Source organism: Mirounga leonina, unplaced genomic scaffold (genome assembly GCF_011800145.1).
Source record: "Mirounga leonina isolate KUSES-001 unplaced genomic scaffold, KU_Mleo_1.0 Mir_366, whole genome shotgun sequence".
Classification (NCBI taxonomy): domain Eukaryota; kingdom Metazoa; phylum Chordata; class Mammalia; order Carnivora; family Phocidae; genus Mirounga; species Mirounga leonina.
Window position 1 is genome coordinate 26,649,995 of NW_023270709.1, and position 24,015 is coordinate 26,674,009.

The window sequence follows — 24,015 nt, forward strand, 5'->3', positions numbered from 1 at the left end:
GGAGGGGGCAAAGCTTGTATATACGGAGCAGTGTATTTTGCAGTGCTGGGCATGACCCGATAAGTATTCATGAAATCAATTTACTAGGCTGCTGCCAAGTGTTTCTGGACGAAAGAGCAGAACACAGAGAAAACAGCGCATAAAAAGCCAAGTATTGTTTTGGGTAAGTATTGTTTAATGAAATACTTGTTTTGCTTTGGTGTGTCTTTGCTGTGACAAATAGTTCTTACCAAGTGGAATTTTAAAAATAAATGCTTAAAGCCCCGGCCGTCAGACCCTGTGGGAACACAGGGTTTTACACTGAGTGGGAAGGGAAACCACTGGCAGGATGTGAGTCGGGGGACACGAAAGGACACCCTGCCCGCTGTGTTGGGAGCGGACTGAAGAGGACGATGCTGGAAATAGGAAGACCAGTTGGGAGGCTGTTGCCATGGGGCCAGGGGAGAAATAAGGAGGTGCAGTGACCATCTGAGGACAGGGGAGAGCCTGTGGGTGCAGTCTGGAGGGAGACTGAACCATTGGTGTTGGACGTGCCAGGGTTGGGTTGCCTCCTGGACGTCCGAGGGGCAGTGTAAGTTGGCAGATTCTAGAAGCGCAGATGTAGTATTAAATTAACCTTACCCAAAGAGAGGTCTGGCCTTTGCCCGTGGCTGCTAGGAGGTGGTCTCTAGGCCCTTGGAGTGTCCTGCCCAATAAGAGTGTCTTTGTTTACCTGGTGGCCTTGGCCACTGGACAGTCAACAGTATAACTCCTAATGGGAGCTTTGGGCCACACAGGATCTGCTTTTCCTCAGGGGGGCTGAGGACGGCAGGTCAGCCCTGTGAACACCAGTCGTGGAGCTCCAGAACTGTGGGAAAAGACGTGTCTGTGTAAGGCACCCAGGCCGTGGTGTTTTGTTGGGGGGCAGACCAAGCAGAGGAGCACACAGTGTAGTAGAAAATTGGGCAAGAGATGCAAAAGAAAACCACAGGGAGGTACCACACATCTGCCACGATGGATAACATTTAAGAAGACTAACATTTTTAATGAAAAAAATAAAACTAGAAGGATGTGAAACAGGGATTTTCATCTAAATTTTACTCGATACTAGGTTTGTGAGGTTCATCCAGATGTTTATAACTGTGGCTTTAATTTTCATTTTTTGATTCCAGAGCAGGTAAACTGGTACAAGAACTCTGAAAAAGTTTAGGGTTTGACCCAGTGATTTCTGGTTCTGGGTTACAAACAACACACGTGTGTCCACACAGGTGCCGAAACACACGTGCGGGAATGTTCCTGGCGTTGTTTGTAATCCCTGAAGAAGAGAAACAAATGTCTGTCAGCAGTGGAATAGATCCCTAAATTGTGGTATATTCATAAAATGGAAGATTATACAATAAAAATGAGTCACAGTTCTATATAGTGACACAGATGAATCTGTCAAACCTAATTTTCTGAGTAAAAGATACCAGGCACAAAAGACTACCTTTTTTTTGATTTCCATTTTATATGAGATTCAAAAACAGCCAGACTGGATGACTGTGTCAGAAATCAGGATAGTGGGTACAGTTAGGGAAGACGGAGGGTTAGTGACTGGGAGCAGGTGTGAGCGGACGGGGAGAGTTGGTGGACGTTCTGTTTTTTGGACTTGTGTGGTGGTTCAGGACTCTTCACTGTGTGATCATCCAGGGAGCTTTACATTGCTATTTTGTCACGTTTTGTTGTGATTTTCTCTTTAGAGGTTACGTTTCCAGATATAAAAGGTTTAAAGAAGGTTGGGGCTCATCTAAAGAACATGTCTTCCATGAGAAGAGGTTTCAGCCTCCAGAATAAACTCTAAAGTCTCCGGTTTGCTTTCCGGGTAGGTGTGGGAGTGGCTTACCTGCTACTTACTCTTTTCATCTGTCAGAATCAAAATACTGAGTATTTGACGCACAGTCAAGGCGCATGTAGCATATTAGCAGCGTTGTAAATAAAAGGATAAAATCAACCCACAAGATGTTGGGGGCACTTGCTCCTGCTATTGACTGAATCCTGTTTCCAGTGGCCCCCTTCTCTGCGGGACATGGGAGAGTGCAGATCTATGGGTCGCTTCCCACGTGTCCACTTTAGAGCAGCCAAGCACCGCTAGGTCCTCTAGGGGCAGGGTCTAGGCTTGCACACTTGGACCTTGTGCTCCCTCTGAAGAGTTCGCAAATATGTGAGTGATCCTTTAAAAAACAAAGAAAGCTGGGTAAGTGTGGAAGGGGGTGGCTGCTTACAAAACCTGCTTCACCTTCCTCCGAGGCACGGGAATGAGAACACTTTACCTGCTTCCTTGTCTGTTTCCTTTGTAGTTAGGATTCCCCATGTGGAAAGGGAAGCATGGTGGCCATCTAAAGAGTTTGGAGGAAAGAATGATTAATTAGTTCAAAGAGAACACCCACTGATTCTAAGATCATAAAACTTATTCCAGTTTCTTCTCACTCATTCGCCTTGAACGTGGCTCGATATAAATGCCCTGAAGAAATGATGGGCCCTTCGTAGTTGATGGGGGTGCTGTGACATGAATTCAGAGAGCACAACACTCCCTGCAGAACTTTGCCAGGCAGGAACAAACACTAACTGACTTCCAATGCTTGTCTAGCTCTAAGCATTGCACAGTTCTTTGAAAAGCTAGAATTGTCTTATGATTGCCCTAAAATTGGAAAATAAGAACAGGAAGGGTGGGTGATCTTTACCATATTTTGGAAAGGATCATCAATCCTCAATTAAAACAGCATGGTGCTAGTGCTTGGCTAGATGGACTGATACACAATAGAAAGTCCAGAAATTGACAGCATAGGAATTTTGTATGCCATAAAGACAGCATTTTTTTTTTTAAATAGGTTTCACGCCCAGTGCAGAGCCCAAGGGTGGGGCCTGAATCCATGACCCTGAGATGAAGACCTGATCTGAAATCCAGAGTTGGACACCCCACCAACTGAGCCCCCCATAGACAGCCCTTCTCATCATTGGGAGTAAAGTGTTGAGACAATGGGATAGTCATTTTTAAAACACCATATACTAGGATAAACTCCAAATAGATCAAAGACTGACATGTTAAAAACAAAAAAAAAAAAAAAAAAAAAAGCCCAGATGAAAATACAGGTGAATTCCTTTGATTCTTGAAGTGGGAAAGACCCTTCTTAACTTACAAAGTTAAGAGACAAATGACTGTCTGAAAAAACATTTTACAACACCTGGTACAAAGGGCTCAGCTCTCCGATACAGACCCAGAGCTTCTGGAACCAAAATAAACCATTGTTCCTTTACACATGGTATATCACGTACCTGTGGAAAGAGATGGAGAGCTCTGGGTCCCATTACAGCCAAAGATCCAGGACAGACTGCTAAGTGAACAGCGGTAGAGAACTTGTTCGCATTATCCTGTGACAGGGCAAGAAAGAAAAGTATATATATGTTTTGTTTCTATTTGCATAAAGAAAACACCGGAAGGGGACCTGAGTGGTCAAGGTCAGTGATGTGGAACTTGACTTCTCAGTGTGTATCTTTTCATGTAATTTGGATTTTTGTATCAAACTATGTATTATAAAATAAAATGAAATAAAATAGATGGTGACCCGTGATAGTCTAGGTCCAATCACATTTCGGTCTTTAGGCATTTGTATTTATTTGTTTTTAAGATTCCATGATGATTATTTTACTGTAAACTGCAGCTCGCAAGGTTGCTTTTTACCCTTTGATAGAGAAATCCCACTCCTGGAAACCCATTCTGAGACACACTTGAAAATGACTGTAGTTTCTGTTAAATAAATTTTTAAGATCCAGCAGGCGACTGGTGAACTAAACAATGGCGCACACCCACTCTCGAATCCTGTGGGTAGTTTCTAGGCCACCGTTTTACTGAACAGCCATTTAGTAGTTAATACTTCGAGTTTAACCCAGTTCTATTTTTGTACGCAGAATAATTTTTCCCTTTAGATTTGCATGTACACATTGTCAAAGATCTGAAAAAGAGGTTATGGTGTAAAGAAAAGAACAATGTTCTTTTCCTCCCCAATGTTCCCCCTTTTCCTTTGGGCACGTAGGACACAATAAAACCTGCAGCATCAAGATGTGAGGCTTCCCCTCCTCTCTTTTTCCCATATATGTGCAGTTGTAGGACTTACAGAGCCAAGCTCATTATCTGTCGTCAGTACTTTAAAGGGCCCACACTGATCTTCCATCAGTCCTGGAAATCCTTTAACTCCTGTGCTTTGCGCCTCTCTTTTCTTGCCTTTCAAAATCCCCACAGGCAAGGACAATCAAATCAATTAGTAAATAATAGAATTTGTATGTCACCTGTTACCCACTTGTCTCTGGAAGATCTCTGGGACAATGAGATGGATTTCAAGTCTCTCTACTGTCTTATATGGATGTTAGATCAGATTCTGTGGTCAGAACATCAAAACAGCAGACTCGGGATTGCGAAAGACCAGAAGGGAGCACCTTAACCACTGGTTTTCAGACTTGATGGTGACCCCGCTAAGACACGCATTCTTCTTCGTGACCCAGCACATGCATACATATGCCTAACAACGGAAGTGCCCCCAACCTAAGTTCCAGGAAGCCATAGATACCTCAGTGTGGCACGCTCTAATATGTTCGAATCTCTTCGATTACCGACAAGCCGTGAAAAACACTGCTCTAAAGCAACTTTTTTCTTTTTTTTTTTTTTTTTTCAGATTTATTTGACAAAGAAAGAGCACAAGCAGGGGAAGCAGCAGAGGCAGAGGGAGAAGCAGACTCCCCCCCAAGCAGGGAGCCCGATGCGGGACTCGATCCCAGGACCCCGGGATCATGACCTGAGCCGAAGGCAGACGCTTAACCATCTGAGCCACCCAGGCGCCCCTCTAATGCAACTTTTAAATTAGCAAACGGAAGCACAAAGAAGTAGAATAGTTACTCAGCTTTATCGATGATGAATGGTCAGGACTAGGTCTCCTCCGCCCTCGATGTTCGATGCCTCAGGACTCAGTACTTTCCCCTTTATACTCTTCTCTACCTCAGTCATCCCCTTGGCGGCCTCACCCAGGCTCATGGCTTTACATGCCATCCATATACCAATGATTCTCAAATTTATAGTTCCAGCTTAATTCAACTCCGTCCTCCCCAAACTATTCTCAAAGCTGTCAGTCACCTTCATACTACTTAACCAAGAGACTATTCTCAGGCCTGTACTCAATTCAGTCACTCAATCAGCAGCATTTGAACCCAGTTGCTAATACCCCTCATCCAGTTGGTGATCTCATGGACTCAGAACTTCTGACTCCCCCCTCCTCCAGCTCTACCACAGCACACCTGCTTCTCTCTTAGATGACCGCCTTATAAAAACACATCTTTTTCTAAAAGTTCACTCTTTCAGCCACACTGCGTTTAAAGAAAATCATATATCAATATATTAAAGTCTAAAAGCTACTGAAAGATTTTCTAAAAGTAAAATAAAATTTGAAGGTATCATTTAAAATAATGGAGATGCCAAAAATTAACAAATGTCCTAAAGGACAAACAATAGCTTAATTAAAACCAAGAACTAAAAAGGGATTCCTGCTAAATTATTTAACTTTACTTTGGAAAGTCTCAGCAAATGCAGTACAAAAGAAATAAAATGCTTGGTATTCACACTGAGGAAGACCAAAACAACAACAACAACATGTTATTTTGCTGATGACTAGGAAAGACTCAAGGGGCTCTATTTTAAAAAGCACCAAGAAGTGGAATTACAGAAATTGGTAAGGTCACTGGATACAACATATCAATACATTTCCTCCTTCCTAGCAGTAAGACCTAAAAAAGGAAATGAGTCCTCCATTCACAGCAGACACAAGCATACAAATTAACAAACATGATTTATATGGAGAGATCAATAGAAAAGAACAGAAATCTTATTAAGACTTTAATAACAGGACATACAGTGGGAGAAATGGATGGATTATAAATTGCGTTAGGACAACTGGCCATCTGGGAGAATGTAAACTCGGATTCTAAAAGTGCATAAAATTTTAGATGGATTAGAGACTAAAACATTTTTAGGAAGCAATTTTTAGAAGAAAACCTAGGCTATTGAATGAATAATGGAGGGGTGGAGTTCAGTTTCTTAACCAAGAAATCTAGAAGCTTTAAATGATATGTTTCTAACATTTAATATTTGGGATTTTATATAGATCTTTATAACATTCAAATGGAAAATCCACCATAAATAAAATTAGTAAAAAATGCCAAAATTAGAAAACTATCTGCAACAGAGGTGATAAGTAGTTCATTACTATATAAAAAAAACAGTGGGACAAGAAAAACTGCCCAATGAAAAAGGAAGCAAAGGGATAAGCCTGCATTCTCTGAAGAGTGACCAATAAACCTAAAGAAAGGATATACTAGTGACCATGATAATGCACATCAAAGTGACAATGAGAAGTAATTTTACATCCTGTAGACGGGCAAAAATTGAGCCCACACCTTGAGGGGGAGTTATTTTCAGGATACGTCGGCACCAACTGAAATATAAAATTCTCTCTAATCTAGCAAGTTCGGTGCCGGAACTCTGTTGCGCCTCAGTGGGCAGTGGTCAATGGAAACAACGTCAATGCTTATCGCTAGGAAATGGATGAATAGCTTATGTTACTCCACGTGGACATTAAAAAGAGGTTTTGACTTGAAAGGATTTCGGAAAGGTTTTAAGAAGCAGTTTGTGTAAAGTCACCGTTTTGTAAATAGCCCTAACCGAAAACCAGAAGGAGCAATCATGCGTGTGTAGGATAGGTGCTCCTAAGAGACCGAGTTCAAAGCCATCATGAAGAGCTAGCTACACGCCAGCCTAAGGGCCGGGGAACAGAGATGTGAAGTGCCTATATGGCAGATGTTACCGGAAAGCGGGAGCCCAGCAAGACAGTGGGAAAAAAAGATCACCTAAAAAATGGGGGGAAAAAAAGAGTATGTAGGGGCACGTGTAAAAATGAGGCTTTACAACCAACTGAGCTGTTTAGTAACCCTGACTCACCATATGGTGTTTTCTCCTCGGAGGTGAAAGAGGTTATTAAAATCTGTATCCTAGAATTAAATTTCAAAAGCCTAAAGGGACTATTCTGCGGAAAGTGTCCTTCCCTACTTAATATGGTATAGCGCCACCAGAATTGAAAACCCTGTACGCAAAGAAATACGCTCTAGTTAGGGGCAGAGTGGGTTTTCAAACATTAGCCAATCAGGGCCGCTTTGTTTCCTATAAACACAGGAGCCCGGTAAGGGCTGTGAGCTTCGGCTCCAAAACTCCGATGCAGCCAAGCTTCCTTGTCGGGACCACCGCCAGAAACTTGCGCGCAGCCCCCAAGCCGACCCACGCGGAGGCGCCGCGCCTACAAACCCGACCTGCGCTTCCAGAGCTCAGCCTGCGAGGCCTACCTGGTGGGGCTCTTCGAGGACACCAACCGGTGCGCCATCCACGCCAAGCGTCACCATCATGCCCAAGGACATCCAGCTGGCGCGCCGCATCCGCGGCGGGTGTGGCCAAGCTTTCGGTTTCACGGGTTACCCCCCAAGCACTTGTCAGGGGAACCCACATCCGGAAAGGGCCGCTTTAAGCACTACTGTCCCGAGAAGAGCAGGGCCCGGCTTTGAACTCAACGGGGAGATGGAACAGCCCGGTGTGCGCGCGGCGCACGCTCCCAGCTGGGGCCAGAGCGGGGCTCCCATCCCTCCTGGTTACCGGGGAGGACTCATTAGCCCGGGGCGCGGACTTCCGGTTTGGGACAAAGTCCCCCAGGTCTTGCCAATACAGTTAACTCTAGGCAAGACGAAGCTCGCTAGGCCAGTGGTTCCCGAGCCGCTAAGCGGCACCTAGAAAGGTCAGGTCCGCCGGTGGGAACTGGAGCCCCTAAGGAACTGCGGGGTGGGGTAAGGACTGGCTCAGCACCGCCCCGGCCAGGGAGCCCGGCAAAACCGTGGCAAACTCCGCGTAGGAACCAGGAGACACGTACTAAAGCTCTTTCCTCCGAAGTATGTTGGTGGCTCTTAAAAGAGCCGTTGGGTTATTGGAATAAGTTCCAACTGCAACGCTTACTTCTTCTTGGGTGCGGCCTTTTTGGGCTTGGCGGCCGTCTTTGGCTTGGTCACCTTCGCCTTGGCCGCCTTGGGCTTCACAGCCTTGGCTTTGGCAGGGCTCTTGGCTACTTTCTTAGGCTTCACAACCTTGGGCTTCTTGGGGCTCTTGGACGACTTCTTGGCCACCGCCGGCTTTTTGGCCTTTTTCGGAGTCTTAACAGCTTTTTTAACAGCTGCCGTGACCTTTTTAGGTTTCTTGGAAGCGCCCGTCACCTTGGCCTTCGCCACCTTCGTGGGGTTGGCCTTGGCTTCCCCGGAGGCCGCCTTCTTGTTGAGCTTGAAGGAGCCCGAGGCGCCGGTGCCCTTGGTCTGCACCAGGGTGCCCTTGCTCACCAGGCTCTTGAGGCCCAGCTTGATGCGGCTGTTGTTCTTCTCCACGTCGTAGCCGGCGGCCGCGAGCGCCTTCTTGAGCGCGGCCAGGGACACGCCGCTGCGCTCCTTGGAGGAAGACACCGCCTGCACGATCAGCTCCGACACGGAGGGGCCCGTGGGCTTCTTTTTGGCGGCAGCCGCGGCCTTGGCCGGCCTCTTGGCTTTCTTGCCGGCCGCGGGCTTCTCGGGGGGAGTGGAGGTGGCCGGCGCGGGCGGCGCGGTCTCAGACATGGTGAGAGCGGAGCGGACCGAGCGAGCTGCGAGGACCTGACTGAGCAGGAAGACGCCGGCGGCCCGGGCGCGGCCTATTTATAGGGCGGGGCCGCGCTGTGATTGGTGCTCGCCGGCGCCCGCCTCTCGCCCCCTAGCGCCCCCTGCGCTGCGGCCCTCGGCGCGTCCCCGAGGGGACTGTGCGGCGGCAGCCCTGTCGCCTCGCGCAGCCCGCACTTCTGGGCGGCGAGGGGTCGGGCTCCGCAGCCCATTAACGCCAGACGGTGCCGCTTCCCTTTATGGAACAAGCCTTTTGATTCCGGGGGGCGGAGGAAGAGCAGTTTGTAAACGAGGCAGCCGAATAAGAACCCAGGGAGGCGTCGTCAGGGGCGCCCGTTCCTAATCCGCACTGAGTGTAAAAGGTCGCGCGTCCTGAATGGCCCGGGAGGGAGAGAGGAAAGCGGGGTGTGGGGGGGAGGGCGGTGTGCAGGAGTCTGGGACCAGTCCTCAGCGCCATTGCCCCGGCGACGCCGAAGCGGGACACGCCTGGTCAAGACCTCTCATGAATTTTGGTCAAAGGAGTAGCGTGGCAAACACCCCAACTCGCTGCCACCGCGGCTAACACGCCAGCGGCACGTGTGGGAAACGATACACAACCTCCCCGTGAGTGAACGCCAAGTGGCGCCTGCAGTCCGGTGCCCTCGACGCGCCCCCGGTGCCTCTTCGGCCTCCCCACACGCCGCGGGCGGGGCCGACGGACCGGGGCTGCTGTTCCCCGGCAGCGCGCCCTCGCTCAGCAACAGCTCCCAGCCCCGCGCACCAGGGGCGTTGAAGAGGCGCTGGCCGGACGGCACGCTCCGCTCGCCGGCGCCGTGAGGGGGCGAGAGCGCCTCGGGGTGAGAGCGAGGGGGCGCGGCTCGGGATAAGCGCTCGGGGCGAGCCTCCTCGGACCTCTTTGTGGCTGTGAGGCGCATGTAAAGGCAGGGACAAGGCTCAAGTGATTTCACAGCGCGAATCAGACGACGAGAGAACAAAATGCCTCTCCCAGGGCTGCGCCCTGTCACAGGCTCGGGCAGTCGCCCGGCGGCCGGAAGGAGGCAGAGACGTCCCCTTCCCGCCCTGCGCTCCTCAAGTTCTCAAACAAGTCCGCGCGGCCTAAGTAACCCGAGCTTCCCGCTTTCCCTCAAGCATCCGAGGGGCTTGTTACCGGCAGGCCGGCGGCCGGTGATGGGATGTTCCCGCCAACAGCTCCGCCACCCCCAACGACCTCCCGCTCTCCCGAGAGTCTGCGTTTTCAGACGCAGCCCGTAGTTTCTCCCAGTTTGGAAGAGAATAATCGGAGCTGGGCGTTTGAAGGAAGAGTCAATGGTAATAGGTATACGACCTTCCTGCAAATCTGGAAGCTTTTTAAGTGAACATCTTCTGGAAGTCAAGCTTTTCCTAGTGTAATAAACGAGGACTCCAATTAAACGTAGCTTTTTAAAAGGGAACACTGGAGTCCGGAATTTCTTAAAGTTCCGGCCTCCTGTGTATCCATTGGATTAAATAGGCTTCAAATAAAATAGGAACGTTCTACCCAAATGAAGGATGCTGGGTTTCTTACTGGCCGGTCAGTACAAAAGTACTCAACCAATGAAAAGGTAGAATCTGGCCTACCTACTCTTAGTACAAAACGGTCACATTTGATGTTTCTAAGTTTGAAAAATTTTAAGAACTTTAAGGTTAGGTCTTGGCAATGAGAAGTTTGCCCTTCTCGTGGCTCGGAATCCAGTTGATTGGACCCAGGACACGGCTGCTCCGCAAGGCTCAGAGAGGTTGGTGCTGGAGAATTTAGTCACTGATATTTTACACCTGGCAAAATATACTCTAGGCATGAGAAAAAATAAGTTCCAGAAACCTCCGATTTTAGAAGTCAGCATTACCATTTAACAAATAGGTGTCCGATCACTGGAAATACTTCTGTAGGCGCCAGTGTAATTTTACTAAGGTTGACATTGTCTTGTAGGATGCAAAGGAGTTCCTTCATTTTAGCATTATAAAGGGATCTTATTTTTGAAAAGTTTTAGAAACTTGTAATACGATATGGGGTTATTGGGGTTATTGAGCAGGGAGTGTGAAGACTACATTATTGGGGGCAATATTTCTCAAATTTCTCCCCAAGAACTAAAGAAATAATAGTTTTGAACTACAACACCAACGAAGTCAATGTTTAGTTTTTTGAAAAGGTGACGTTCAAAGCACTGCATTCACACTACGAAAATCATTGTGTAAGTCACAGTGAGCTAGTTGTGCAAGAAAAAAACCCGAAGAGACGAGGATAAGGTGGTAGCCAATGAAACTGCGCCGTTGTTGGAAAGCTAAAAGATGGACCAATCAGAGCCTGTAACCTTATATGTCAGCATTTTTCTCATCCAATCACTTCACCTTACGTACTATAAATACTAGGCAGTCTTCCGAGTAACGTACTTGTGCTAGTGTTTGGTACGTTTATGTAGGTGTCATGGCTCGTACGAAGCAGACGGCGCGCAAGTCGACGGGCGGCAAGGCCCCGCGCAAGCAGCTGGCCACCAAGGCGGCCCGCAAGAGCGCGCCGGCCACCGGCGGCGTCAAGAAGCCGCACCGCTACCGGCCCGGCACGGTGGCCCTGCGCGAGATCCGGCGCTACCAGAAGTCCACCGAGCTGCTGATCCGCAAGCTGCCGTTCCAGCGGCTGGTGCGCGAGATCGCGCAGGACTTCAAGACCGACCTGCGCTTCCAGAGCTCGGCCGTCATGGCCCTGCAGGAGGCGTGCGAGGCCTACCTGGTGGGGCTCTTCGAGGACACCAACCTGTGCGCCATCCACGCCAAGCGCGTCACCATCATGCCCAAGGACATCCAGCTGGCGCGCCGCATCCGCGGGGAGAGGGCGTAATACACTACTGTTTTTTTTTCTTTGAAACTTCAACCAAAGGCTCTTTTCAGAGCCACCCACGTTTTCAAGTAAAGTGGCTGTAAAAAACCCATCAACTCGACAGTTTAATATGACTAGCTATGCACTTAGATACGAAAGGATGTGGATTAGCAACACTTTAACGGGTTACAGATGCTTCCTTTTGTCTAAATGTTCCCTGTACATGCGAACAAAATTGGTCCTTTAAAAAGTTAGGAAGTACTGTTAACTTAGGTCCTAAGGAAGAGTCAGTGAGGGTTTCAAGAGGGGCACGAAGCCGTTGGCATTTGAAGGGCATTAAACAGGGCCTCTTGAGCATCGGTTGTAAAACGAACAGGAATAGTATAGTTTCATCAAACATGTATTAAAAGTAAAACATCTAAAAGAAACCTGGTTTATCATTATAAACTGCTCAACTTACATTTCTTTGATCTTGATATTTCTGTCATTACTGAAATTATTGCGAAACAAGCCTTTTGCCTTAAGTATTCTATTTAGGATATTTTTGGAATCATACATGAGCTTACTATAAGCCCAGTTCGTTAGAACAACGTAGTCCAGTTAAGGGAGTAAAGACCAATGGTCAAGCTGGGTTCTGACCCACGCCCGCCCTGAGTTCCCGGGGCTTGGAGGCGGGATTAAGGGAGGGGACTGCTGGCGTCACATCTCCCGCCTGCGCTCTTTCCATTCTCTACATCTGCAGGGGGTGGGGTTGGAAGGGACGTCGTTATATAAGGACCAGCTCTCACTTGCTTTTGTCACTGGCTGTTTTGCTTTTTAGGAAACCATGTCTGGCCGCGGCAAGGGCGGGAAGGGCCTGGGCAAGGGCGGCGCCAAGCGCCACCGCAAGGTGCTGCGCGACAACATCCAGGGCATCACCAAGCCCGCCATCCGGCGGCTGGCCCGGCGCGGCGGCGTCAAGCGCATCTCCGGCCTCATCTACGAGGAGACCCGCGGGGTGCTCAAGGTGTTCCTGGAGAACGTGATCCGGGACGCCGTCACCTACACGGAGCACGCCAAGCGCAAGACGGTCACGGCCATGGACGTGGTCTACGCGCTCAAGCGCCAGGGCCGCACCCTCTACGGCTTCGGGGGCTAAGCTCTGATTTCGTCACCAGAAAATTGCATTTCATAACCAAAGGCCCTTTTCAGGGCCACCCAACCGTTCAAAAAAGGGGCTGTCTTGAAAGACCCTCCGCTGTAGTTAAACTTTCTAATCTAGAAATCTAATGACTGAATCCCGTAAGATTGCAGGATTTTTGGAAGTAAAACTCCGTACGAAATCCGTATACACCAAAGGAACTCCCTTAGGTGAACAGTATTTATCCCGCTCCTCTGTCCCCATTCGCTGCATACGAGTAAGGGAGGAATGATACTCCAATTCAAAAGTGGGGAAGGACCAAATAGAGTGGGGAACTTGCAATGATTTCCAGGAACAAAGAGGAATATTGTCCAATCAGAAAGTCCCATCCGTGGTTGTCAACCAATCAGAACTGATGATCTCATGTGCCTTTCCCCCCACCCCCCCAAGCCGCCAGGCGAGCCAGACTGGGGGATGGGAAGGCTGGCCAGAAACCCCAAAGCCCTGGGTTAGGAATTTTTAAGATTTATCATTTTGCGGATTCTGAAATAGACTCAGACCTGCAAGTGTCCTTCAATCAGGTCCCAAGAACAGTACTGAGGTTTCACCACTAACAGAATGATTTGTCTCCAAAAAATAGTCTCTGGAAATGGGCAGGGGAGAAACCAGATTCAGGCTGCCGGAAAACCCAGGGCACTGGATTCAGGGGAGAGTAACATCTGGTTTATGGGGGGAAGGTGCCTCTTTCATTGTCAGCAGAGCCCGTACGAGTTCGCCATGTTTTCCTTCCTTCACAGAGAAATGGAAATTAGGGCGGCTAATTTTGGGTGAATTTTATGATGTATAAACTCTATCTCAATTAAATAGAGCGAGTGCGACAGAGCCCCCAAGCTGTTGCAAGCTCAGTATGTCAGCTTCAGTCGGTGTCTCTCCTAGCTTTTTTGGTCCGCTTTTCCACCTGATAACCGTCCTCCAAGATTTCTGGGGAATGATAAAAGTACCTAGCATGGCTTAATTTAAATTAACATTGGGGAGAATTCAGAGCTGCATCCTGGACGGCCAGAGGAGCAAAATGGGCCTGGCTGGGAGAGTGGTCATTTTATGTTCTCCTTAGCTGGTGTTCTTCAAGAGATATTTACTGACCTCAGGTAATGTGCCAGATACTCTTGTAGGCATTGGGGTACATCTGTGAGCAAATCAGACAGAATTCCCTGTCCTGGATGCAGAGTATATGTAGAGAGGTGTGTGAATACAGATTTTCTATATGGGAGGAGAGGAGTAGTTGCTACAACAGTAGACGTGACTAGCTTCTGTGATGGTTGGTCTGGCTTCTTTATTCATAGCCTTGTAGACAGTACTATACCCATTTTAGTCGTGCTCACTGCCCTGGGGGAAAGCCTCTGAGCCTGCCTCAGTCCTAACACTCACAAAGGCCTTGTTCGGAACAAAGATCATGCTGCCTGATTTGCCATTCGGCATCATTCCTCAGATCTAGAGGACAAACTGCCACACTGATTGATTCAGGCAGTGGTAAGTCAGGGAATAGTAGAGAATCAACTCTACTGTGGCAGCACTCCGGTGGGCCTAGGGTCTCGTGTAGAAAATTCATGTGTGCATTCATTCAACTGATGGGGTTCGGGACATGCTATCTCCTACTATGCCACCTTGGTATATTAAATATGTTAAACTCAAGGAGTTTAAGCTTCAGAAGCAGGAAAATCACCCTGACATCCCCTCCACCCCACGTCACCCCCCACTTCTTTCTTTTTCCCTGAAAGCAGAAGATAAATCTTTTATGTGAAATGTACCCTCCTATACTAGGAGGAAGAAAGACATCCTTACCACCAGAGATGAGAAACTCAGGGCTGAGAAGGCCTTATGAATAAACCTTGTCACTTCTTTACCATTTACTACTTCTAGCCCAAAGCGCTTTGTCTTTTCATGTCTTTAGAAAGGTATTCTTTCTTTGTCTAACAGATATAAAAGCTTCCTGCTCTGTTCACTTCCTTGAACCTTATATCTTTGTGGGGCTCCTGTACTTATGTATATAATTAAATTGGATTTTCTCCGGTTAATCTATCTTTTTATTACAGGGAGTTCTCAGTCAAGAATTTAGAAAGGTAGAAGGAAAAATACTTTTCCTCTCCCCACACAACAAACCTTCATAGACTACCTATTAGCTGTCAGCCCTGTTCTAGGTGCTAGGGACGCTTCAGGGACAAAATAAAGTCCCTGCTCTCAAAGAATTGTACTGCAGTTGGGGGAGACAGAACAACAATCAGATATATATTGATACACCTGGGGATGCATATATTATTTTAAAGAATGAGTAGAAAGTGGTATTATTTTACATAGGGTGGTCAGGAAAGTTCTCTTTCATAAGACAGCGTTTGGGCAAAGGCCTGAATGAAATGAAGCCTGCAGCCATCCAGGGACAGGTAGTAGAATATGCCACACAAAAACCGCCTCTGACATAAAGATTAAAGGCACCTTGAAAAAACAACAGGTGCTGGAAGGCACAGTGACCTCTCCTTTTTATTCCTGAAAACAGGTGAGAAATTCCCCATATAGAAGAGGTCATCCTTACATGACAAGAAAAGTAACATTTTCCTCACCTTGGGTGAGGAGTTGAAGCCAGGAGAAATCTGTACAAACAAACCTTGTACACTAACCCTTATCTTCCACAATTCACTACCCAAGCCCCAGCGCCCTTGCCTTTTTGTGTTTTCAGCTTACTACTCTTTGTCCAACTCAGTATATAAGTGTTCAACTCTAACTGCTTCTTTGGGTCTTCATTTCCTTATGAGGGTAACTTTGTCCTGGAAAACACATTGGTGTACCCCAATGTCTCTCTATATAAATATATATGTATTTACATAAATGTAAAACGAATTGTATGCTTTTCTCCTGTTAACCTGTTTTATGTCAATTTAATTCTTAGGCCTGCCAAAAAACCCTAAGAGGGCAGAAGTAAAATCCTCCCCTATACCAGGATAAGATACTTCTAGGAAGACAGAAAAATAAGCACAAGGGCTCTGAGACTGGAACATGTTTGGTCTGTTCCACAAACAGAAAAAAGGTCAGTGAAGACAAAGAAATGTGACAGCAAATGAGATCAGAGGGTGGCCAGGGCCCAGAGCATGTAAAGCCATCTAGGTAGGGTGACAAACTCATCCTGTTTGCCTGAGACTTTCTCCAAGTTTTAGCACTGAAAGTCCCACATCCCCAGAGACCCCTCAAACTCAGGCAAACTGGAATTTTTGGCTACGCTCCTTGTAGGCTGGGATAAAGACACTGGCTTTTATTATGAAGGTGGAAAACCATTGGAATGTTCTGAGGGTGGACATGACATCTTTTGAAATAATCACTCTTGTTGCTGAGTTGAGAAAAAAAACAAGCTATCAAAAGCGAAAACAAAGACTAGTTAGGAGCCATTATGGTCATCTGGACAAAAGGTGATTGTGGCTTGTCCAGGAGTAAGTAGCATAGAATGTAGTGAAAGGTGCTCTGATTGATTTGTAACACAGAGCTGACTGGGTTGGATGAAAGTTGTAAGAGAAAGAGCTCAAACAGGACTGCAAGGTTTCTGAGCTGAGCCCCTGGAAGCCTCCATTTATTGAGGTGGGGAATACTGGAGGAAGAACAGATTTGGTGTGTTTATGTGTTAAGATATCTAATTTGGACAAGTCAAGTTTGAGATGTCCATTAGATACTCGAGTAGATATGTCAAAAATGCAGTTGGATATGTGGCAAGCTTCATTATGAAGCTTGAGGTGGGTGCAAGGAAACTGATGGAAGTATAGGGGTGATTAAAAACTCCCTCCTAAAAACAGCCATTGGGATTGAGAAACCTAGAGAAGTTGACACAGTCGTAGGCATTGTCACTACAACCTGACCTGACACTTAGGGCTAGGCCATGGCATTTTCCTGTTGAGCATAAACCATTCCACAGAACACAGAACATATCAATAGTGAGACCAAGAACAGAGAAGCGGCCCAAGAAGTGAGCCATAGGTACTCTAGGGCACATCCTGGAATAGAGTTTCTCTATTCTTTAATAGGGCTGTACAGCATTCCATTTGTTATGGACTGTTTGTATCCCTCACAAATTCATATATTGACATTTTAATCCCCTATATGATGGTATTAGGAGGTTGGGCCCTTGGGTAGTGATTAGGGCATGAGGATGGAGCACTCATGACTGGAATTAATGCCCTTTAGACATAAGAGACTTCAGAAAGCTCTCCGGCCCTTCCCTCTGCCATGTGAGGACACAGCAAGGCAAGTCTATGAACCACACACTGGGGTCTCACCGGCCACCAAATCCTGTCTGAAACTGTCCTGTCTGAATCTGCCAGTACCTTGATCTTGGACTCCCAACCCTGAGAAATCAGTTTGTTGTTTAAGCCACAGTCTATGGCATTTTCATTATAGCAGCCTGAAGTAAGACACGATTTCATGGATATGGATAATATCCAGTTCCCTTCTAGTGACAATTTACATTCCTACGATTTACATTTCTACTTATTATTTTTATATTATATATTATAATATATGCTATATTATATATTATGTATAATATATATTATAGTATATAATTATTCTACATTATTTACATTTCTATTTATTATTACAATGAATTGCAATAAGTGGTGTTTAAATCCTTACTGATCTGATCCAGACTCACCATTTATAGGTTGGTGATTCCCAAATTTTCCTCTAGACCAAACCAGACCTCTCACCTGAACTCGAGAACCTTTTCCAACTGCCTATTCAGCATCTTCTTGTGTCAGAGAGACGTTAGCAGAGTCACTTGCTCTCTTAAGCAGCCGTCAATATATTCAAGCATTAAATCGAAGATGCTATTCAGTTGTCTGATTTAGTAACTTGAGGACATACTTCAAAACACTTCTTGTTTTTTTGTTTTTTTAATTTTGTCTGACAGAGAGCAGAGGGAGCTGCAGGCAGAGGGAGAAGCAGGCTCCAGCTGAGCAGAGAGCCCGACGGGAGCCGAAGGCAGACACTTAACCCACTGAGCCACCCAGGCGCCCCTCAAAACACTTTGTGACCATGTGTGAAAGCTTCACTCAAAAACCCAAAACCTTACAATTTGCAGGACGCAGAAGAAAGAGGGAGAGGAGCTGGGCGGAGGGACGAAGGCGGAGGGTGCAAGACGGTCGCCAGAGAGCCAGCGGTCTCCAAGGACGGCGCTCCTCCCTCAAGTCGTCAAGGTTGGGCCCTGCCAGAGGCCGTAGGGTTCCGAGCAACCCGAGGCCTGAATCCGAACAGACCCCTTCCGTCTACTAAATGGGAAGTTTCCGAACCCTGCTCGGCCAGGGCCTTAGGGGCGGCCGGGAGCCCGAGCCCGACAATGGAAATGCCGAGGCACCTCGAAACCCGAGACCCCCGGCTGCAGCCTCCCAGGCCCCAACTCCAGGGCTCCGGCTCCGGCGGCGGCGGGGACTGCCCTCTGCTGACGCCGAGAGCACACCCGGGACTGGACGTTCAGCGTCTCTCCCCGCAGTACAGTTTAGCCCACCTGGCTTCCTGTGAGGCGGGCAGCGGCCCCTCGCAAATATACGAGTTATTTACCGACCCGAACCCTCCTAGGCGAACGAGCTGGGCGGCAACGCCAGCATGGCTAGTACTTACTCCCTCCACAGGTGGGAAGCGGCAGGCAGAGCCCTCACGGGAAGAGCGGCGGGGATCAGCCCCGCCCCTTCCGCGGGAGGCCCGGCGCCTCCCCCCATTGGCCTCCTCAGAAAGCCCCTACTGCTGATTGGCGCAAAACCCGCGCCGCGCGCTGTGCAGCCCGCTCATTGGCTGAGCGAGCATCCGGCGGTCGCGGAGCTGTTAGGCTTACGTTTACAAAAGCGCAAGTCAGTAACAACGTAAAAGCTCCACCAACCCAACAAAACCCAGGTACAAGACGCGTACAGCCCTTTTAAAGAAAGGGTGGGCGGCCCTGAAAAGGGCCTTTGGAGAACTTTGGAAAGCAAACGAAGACGAGGCTTTTAGCCCCCGAAGCCGTAGAGGGTGCGGCCCTGGCGCTTGAGCGCGTAGACCACGTCCATGGCCGTGACCGTCTTGCGCTTGGCGTGCTCCGTGTAGGTGACGGCGTCCCGGATCACGTTCTCCAGGAACACCTTGAGCACCCCGCGGGTCTCCTCGTAGATGAGGCCGGAGATGCGCTTGACGCCGCCGCGCCGGGCCAGCCGCCGGATGGCGGGCTTGGTGATGCCCTGGATGTTGTCGCGCAGCACCTTGCGGTGGCGCTTGGCGCCGCCCTTGCCCAGGCCCTTCCCGCCCTTGCCGCGGCCAGACATGACTGCTGGAGGCTCTGTGCGAGTCGAACACAGCTATAGCCCTGCTCGTCCGGCAGGACTAATTATAGGCAGAGGCCGGACCTCGTTGAGAACTGGAAGCGCGGGCGGGACCCGCGGCCCCGCTGCCCCACCCCGGGCTCCGCCCCCTCTGGGCGGAGCTCCAATGACTGTGGGGCAGGGGGCAGGGCAGCTTCCCGTGGAAGCTCTGCATTTCGCTGAGCCCGTTGCTATTTGTATCTGCGGCTCTCTTCCTATGAGAGAGTGAGTAGGGGCTTCTAGTTTACAACGGGGTACAGTCGTTTCTCATTCAGAAGGGGATGATTGTTAGCTGGGAAGGGAACCCTAAGATGCCACCCCAAAAGAGGAGTGTAGGAGTCCAGGACAAACCGTCTCAAAATGGGCCACTTTGGTATGAAGGGTAGCAGAATATGCCACCCCAAAATATGCCTCTTTGGCATAAAGACTGCTTTTTGAGCAGATTATTTTTAAGAAACGCCAAACGCAGGAAAAATCTCTAAAATCAGAGTAGAACTCTCTTAAGGGACATGTTACATTTATAAAGATCTCAATCTGTAAGTGTCTCCCTCTCAGTACCAGAAAGAGAAGGATGATTAAATGATGATTAAATCAGTTTTGTCCATGGAGAAGGCCCGAACTTAATTCTGCATCACAGCCTTGTTTACCTTTTCCTGGTAACCCATACCCGGCTCCCTGTGCGCTCTCCTCCCACATCAACATCTTTTAGCAGAAGACGGTATTTAAGGCGCTGGCTTGGGCCTTTCCAGGGAGTTTTACTCACTTCTTCAGAGTATTTCTCATGTATACAGGACGTATACATGTTATTAAACTGCTGTTTGTTTTTCTAATTAATCTTTTATTACAGGGTTCTCAGCTAAGAACTCAGAAGGGTAGGGGAAAGTTATTTTCCCTCTTTTACAGCTGTGTGACCTTGTAACCCTGCCTTAGTTTTCTTCATCTGTAAAGGTGGAGTGATGATACTGCTCATGTAGCTTTTGTGAAGATTTAAATTAACTAATGTAAGCAAAGGCCTAGAACAGAGATTGGTACAAAGAAGTCCTACATAAGTGTGCCTGGATTTTAGCTGGTATTATTACTTAAAGAATCTGTCTGGAGTTGGGAGATTACCCTGAACTCTCATTTTCAAGCTTTTACTCTGAATACAATATAGACAACACAGATACATATATAATAGTGAAAGTTGTTGTTGTTGTTGTTTGTTTTAAATCACATTTAATAAAATACAAGACATTGATGATTTCTGGTTTTTTGGGTTTGTCTTCAATTGAAGTATAGCTGACATATAATATTATCCTAGTTTTAGGTGTACAGCATAGTGAATTGACAGTTCTACACATTATGAAATGCTCATCATGATGTGTTACCTACCATCTGTTACCATACAAAGTCATTATAATATGATTATATTCCCTATGCTGTACTTTGCATCCCTGTGAATTATTTATTGTATAACTGGAAGTTTGTATCTCTTAATCTCCTTCACCTATTTGGTTTCTTACCCCCGCCCCCACAACTACTAAGTTGTTCTCTGTATTTGTCTCTCTTTTGTTTTTTTAGATTGCACATATTCAGTGAAATCATATGGTGTTTGACTTTCTCTAACTTAGTTCATTTAGCATATACCCTCTAAGTCCATCCATATGAATAATAAGATTTCATCCTTTCTTTATGCTAATATTCCATTGTATATACAGTTGACCCTTGAAAAACTCAGGGGTTGGGGTACTGGCTGCTACACAGTTGAAAATCCACATATAACTTTTGAATCCCCCCCTCAAAACTACCAATACCGTACTGTTAATTAGAAGCCTTACTGATGACATAAAGTCTATTAACACATATTTTGTATGTCATATGTATTATATGCTGTATTCTTATTATAAAGCAAACTAGAGAAAAGAAAATATTATCAAGAAAATCATAAGGAAGAGAAAAACATTTACAGTAGCATATCATATTTATTGGAAAAAATAAATAAATGGGCTCATGCAGTTCAAACCTTCATTGTTCAAGGGTCAACTCTATATAGCATATATTCTTTAGCCATTCATCTATTGATTGACAGACTCTGTTCATACGTGACATGTTAAATCTGGTTGTCTGAAAAATATTCCTTTGTGCCCTCTCCCAGGGTGCACTGACTATGTCCTGCAGCCAAGGCTGGAATGCAGTTCAGATCTCTAAACTGACTTCCCACTGTTGGGTTAAGTCTCCCTAAAACACTCATTGATTAGTAAGTCACTTCTGGGATGACTGGAAGGGCTACTACTAAATTTTTTAGTCTGAAAAATGCACCCTGACCTTGGCTTCCTCCTCTTTTCTGAAAGTCTATAACAAACCAAAAGTGTGGTTCTAGACACCAACAGCATTAGCTGTAAACTTTAGCCTGTGTGGTAATATCACTTCATAGTGCCTGGGAGAGAAAAACTCTGTGTGACCGAGGACCTTGCAACAACCGTTTAAAAGATACAATCTGTACGTGAAACACCCCCTTTTTTTCTCCAGCATGACCCTAGTCACGCCACTAATATAAAGTAATAAAGGCTTAATGCTTTGATATTAAAATGCTGGCACAACCTGTGGTCCAATATGTTCAGTAAATTTTCTTTTACAAATGCGAATTTCTTCCATTCTTTGGTTTTCAAATACCTGCTGAAGTTTCATTTCCAAACTGAGCAACAAAGTAATGCCAAATGAAAGGGAAGTTTAGAAGTTAAAGTTTGCATTTTTATTTCAATTTTAAAAAAATCTTAGAATATAAGGGAAAATAATACATAGCTCAGGATAATTCACAGCATTTATACAATGCTCTGTGTCCAAAAATCAACTCATAGTATCCCAATAACAGTTCTGAGGTGGGTAGTATCACCCCCATTTTTCTGATGATGGAGAAATCAGTTTGTGTAAAAGGTCACAATAAGTAGTAAAACTGAACTGGAGCATGGCCATCTATTATCCAAATGCTGTTCTGTCCTGCCTGCTTCCAGAGGCTCCTGGAGAAAGATTAACAAGGTTATGAATTCTAAGGTGGTTCGAACCTTACTTTCCTAGACACTGGGCAATTTTTCTGCTGAGGAACTCAAGTAAATGAAGACTTAAAGCCAAATCCTTGATCCTTGGCTGGGAAAGGGTGGGCAGCTGGTGGGGCAGGAGCACAGTCTGAGCCACTGTCCCCTGGCCATTTAACCCTCAGACAGCAGTGGGTACTTTTGCTTTTGTTAAAGCTATCCTCTCAGGCCCTGTACCTAAGACACCCTTTTTCTAACAGCTACATAAAATATTCGGGGGAAAAGCCAAACACTGAACGTAAGAGCCAGTGCAGCTATAAGAAAAACCAAGATACTTGGACTTCAGCTGGGATCGAGCTGGAGAGCAGTCACCCTGGTTCAAGCCAAGGGCATTGGGTGCCTCTGACAGACCCTTTATATGGGTAGCAAAGGTCTGGGCCAGAGTGGTACGTATGAGAATCTGGAAAAATGAAATGTTAAAAGTACAACCCAGTGACATACACACATCCACAGAAATGTCCAACCTTATCATTTTTAAGAATGCAAATATGTTGTAAAGCAAAAGTTGCTTTATTAAAATCCTGGAATGTAAATAAATCCAAGTAAACCACACAATTCAAGTTTAATCTTCTGTGTTTTATGTTTCTTGTTGAGTTGTCCGCATGATTCAATACGGTACATCAACTCACATCTCAGACGGAGGCCCAAAATTTTAGATATTAAGACCTCAGGTGTGGAAAACAGAACACACAAAGCCTTTGGAATTTGCTGCTGTCATGTTCTACAGCATACTGTATTGTTCTGTTAAAGGCAGTTTGTAAATACAGTGTAAATGCTATATAATTTTTAAAATAATTGTTTTCTGAAAAAATATTGGGTGAAATATGGAAATTAAATTTTAAAGCAAATGTTATTTTTCTTCCAGAATCAGCCACTATTTTTATGTGGATCATCTTCCTTCCAGTACTGAATCAGCAACTCCAGAGAGCAAGATCAACAAAAGAAAAATAATTATGACTTCTAAACTTGAATAGAAACTACAGCCAAGAATCGTGAAAAAATTATTGCCTAGCCCTAGAAGAAATAAAGCCATGCAACCAATCACAAGCAGGGCCACAAATAAGAAATAACATATTAAGCAATAAAGGGACTTGACTAATTATGCCTGATCAACTGATTAACAATTATTAAGAATGGGTAGCTAGCTATAAAGAAATGTGCAAGCAGTTGGATTCTTATTTCAGCTGAAACTTCAGGTTATCTTAAAAAAATTTAAAAAGATGAAATGTTATAAGAAAACTATATTGGAGTGAGGAAACTTCTTAAACTACTAAGAAACCGGGAATATTTATACTCATTTCATGATTCCGAGTCACCAATGAATAACTTAGGTTGTGTTCTCAGAGGTGAAAATTATGGGCAATTGCTTGAAATGTGAAGATCATAACAGGATCCAAAACAAAATAAACAGCCCATGTTCCCTGCTACCTTTTAAAATGGCTAGTTAGGGCGCCTGGGTGGCTCAGTTGGTTGGGCGACTGCCTTCGGCTCAGGTCATGATCCTGGAGTCCCTGGATCGAGTCCCGCATCGGGCTCCCTGCTCGGCAGGGAGCCTGCTTCTCCCTGACCCTCCCCCCTCTCATGTGCTCTCTCTCTCAAATAAATAAAATCTTAAAAAATAATAAAATGGCTAGTTACTGTCAAGCTACTCTTGCTCATCTGGGTAAATTCATTGGTAAGCCTACTATTCCATTGTTGAACCTGATCATTCCGTCGTAAAATATGCCAATGACCAGGGTTAGCACGGATTCCCAATTTAGCATGGTCAGGATCACAGTCCAAGAGTACCCAAAGGATCACAGCCACTTTTGTTGGAGCTAATTGGGTGGCTCTGAAAAGAGCCTTTGGATTTAAAGTTGGCACGGAACCAGGAAATCCCATCTACGCCCTCTCCCC

General features: G+C 46.3%; 5 protein-coding genes across 7 annotated transcripts in view; 3 read left to right on the forward strand and 2 right to left on the reverse strand.

Annotated features, from left to right (window-relative positions):
* The window catches only part of LOC118027230 (translation initiation factor IF-2-like), a 26,100-nt gene extending 24,131 nt beyond the window's left edge, over window positions 1–1,969 (forward strand). The window contains exons 5-6 of the mRNA XM_035030448.1: window positions 88–163; window positions 1,719–1,969. Coding sequence (XP_034886339.1) covers window positions 88–143 — 56 coding nt within the window. The 3' untranslated portion in view covers window positions 144–163; window positions 1,719–1,969. The remainder of the gene's footprint in view (window positions 1–87; window positions 164–1,718) is intronic.
* On the reverse strand, window positions 155–8,721 carry H1-1 (H1.1 linker histone, cluster member). 3 transcript variants are annotated; one of them, XM_034985808.1, is made up of 4 exons: window positions 7,971–8,721; window positions 3,292–3,387; window positions 2,289–2,354; window positions 306–2,189 (listed from the first exon to the last, which is right to left on the reverse strand). In XM_034985808.1, the coding sequence occupies exon 1, from the start codon at window positions 8,695–8,697 to the stop codon at window positions 8,050–8,052; it is 648 nt and encodes a 215-aa protein (XP_034841699.1). In that variant the 5' UTR covers window positions 8,698–8,721; the 3' UTR covers window positions 306–2,189; window positions 2,289–2,354; window positions 3,292–3,387; window positions 7,971–8,049. The 3 variants fall into 3 exon arrangements, 2 of the variants coding, with proteins under 2 accessions (XP_034841699.1, XP_034841698.1); XR_004675829.1 differs by lacking the exon at window positions 7,971–8,721 and adding an exon at window positions 7,396–7,954 and having other exon boundaries at window positions 155–2,354; XM_034985807.1 differs by having other exon boundaries at window positions 306–2,354.
* LOC117997491 (histone H4) lies at window positions 155–19,038 on the reverse strand. The gene is made up of 3 exons (XM_034985815.1): window positions 18,339–19,038; window positions 3,292–3,387; window positions 155–2,354 (listed from the first exon to the last, which is right to left on the reverse strand). The coding sequence occupies exon 1, from the start codon at window positions 19,010–19,012 to the stop codon at window positions 18,701–18,703; it is 312 nt and encodes a 103-aa protein (XP_034841706.1). The 5' UTR covers window positions 19,013–19,038; the 3' UTR covers window positions 155–2,354; window positions 3,292–3,387; window positions 18,339–18,700.
* On the forward strand, window positions 11,158–11,638 carry LOC117997488 (histone H3.1). Its single transcript, XM_034985812.1, has one exon. The coding sequence runs from the start codon at window positions 11,177–11,179 to the stop codon at window positions 11,585–11,587; it is 411 nt and encodes a 136-aa protein (XP_034841703.1). The 5' UTR covers window positions 11,158–11,176; the 3' UTR covers window positions 11,588–11,638.
* Window positions 12,370–24,015, forward strand: part of LOC118027231 — a 71,298-nt gene continuing 59,652 nt past the window's right edge. Inside the window, exon 1 of the mRNA XM_035030449.1 lies at window positions 12,370–12,701. Coding sequence (XP_034886340.1) covers window positions 12,393–12,701 — 309 coding nt within the window. The 5' untranslated portion in view covers window positions 12,370–12,392. The remainder of the gene's footprint in view (window positions 12,702–24,015) is intronic.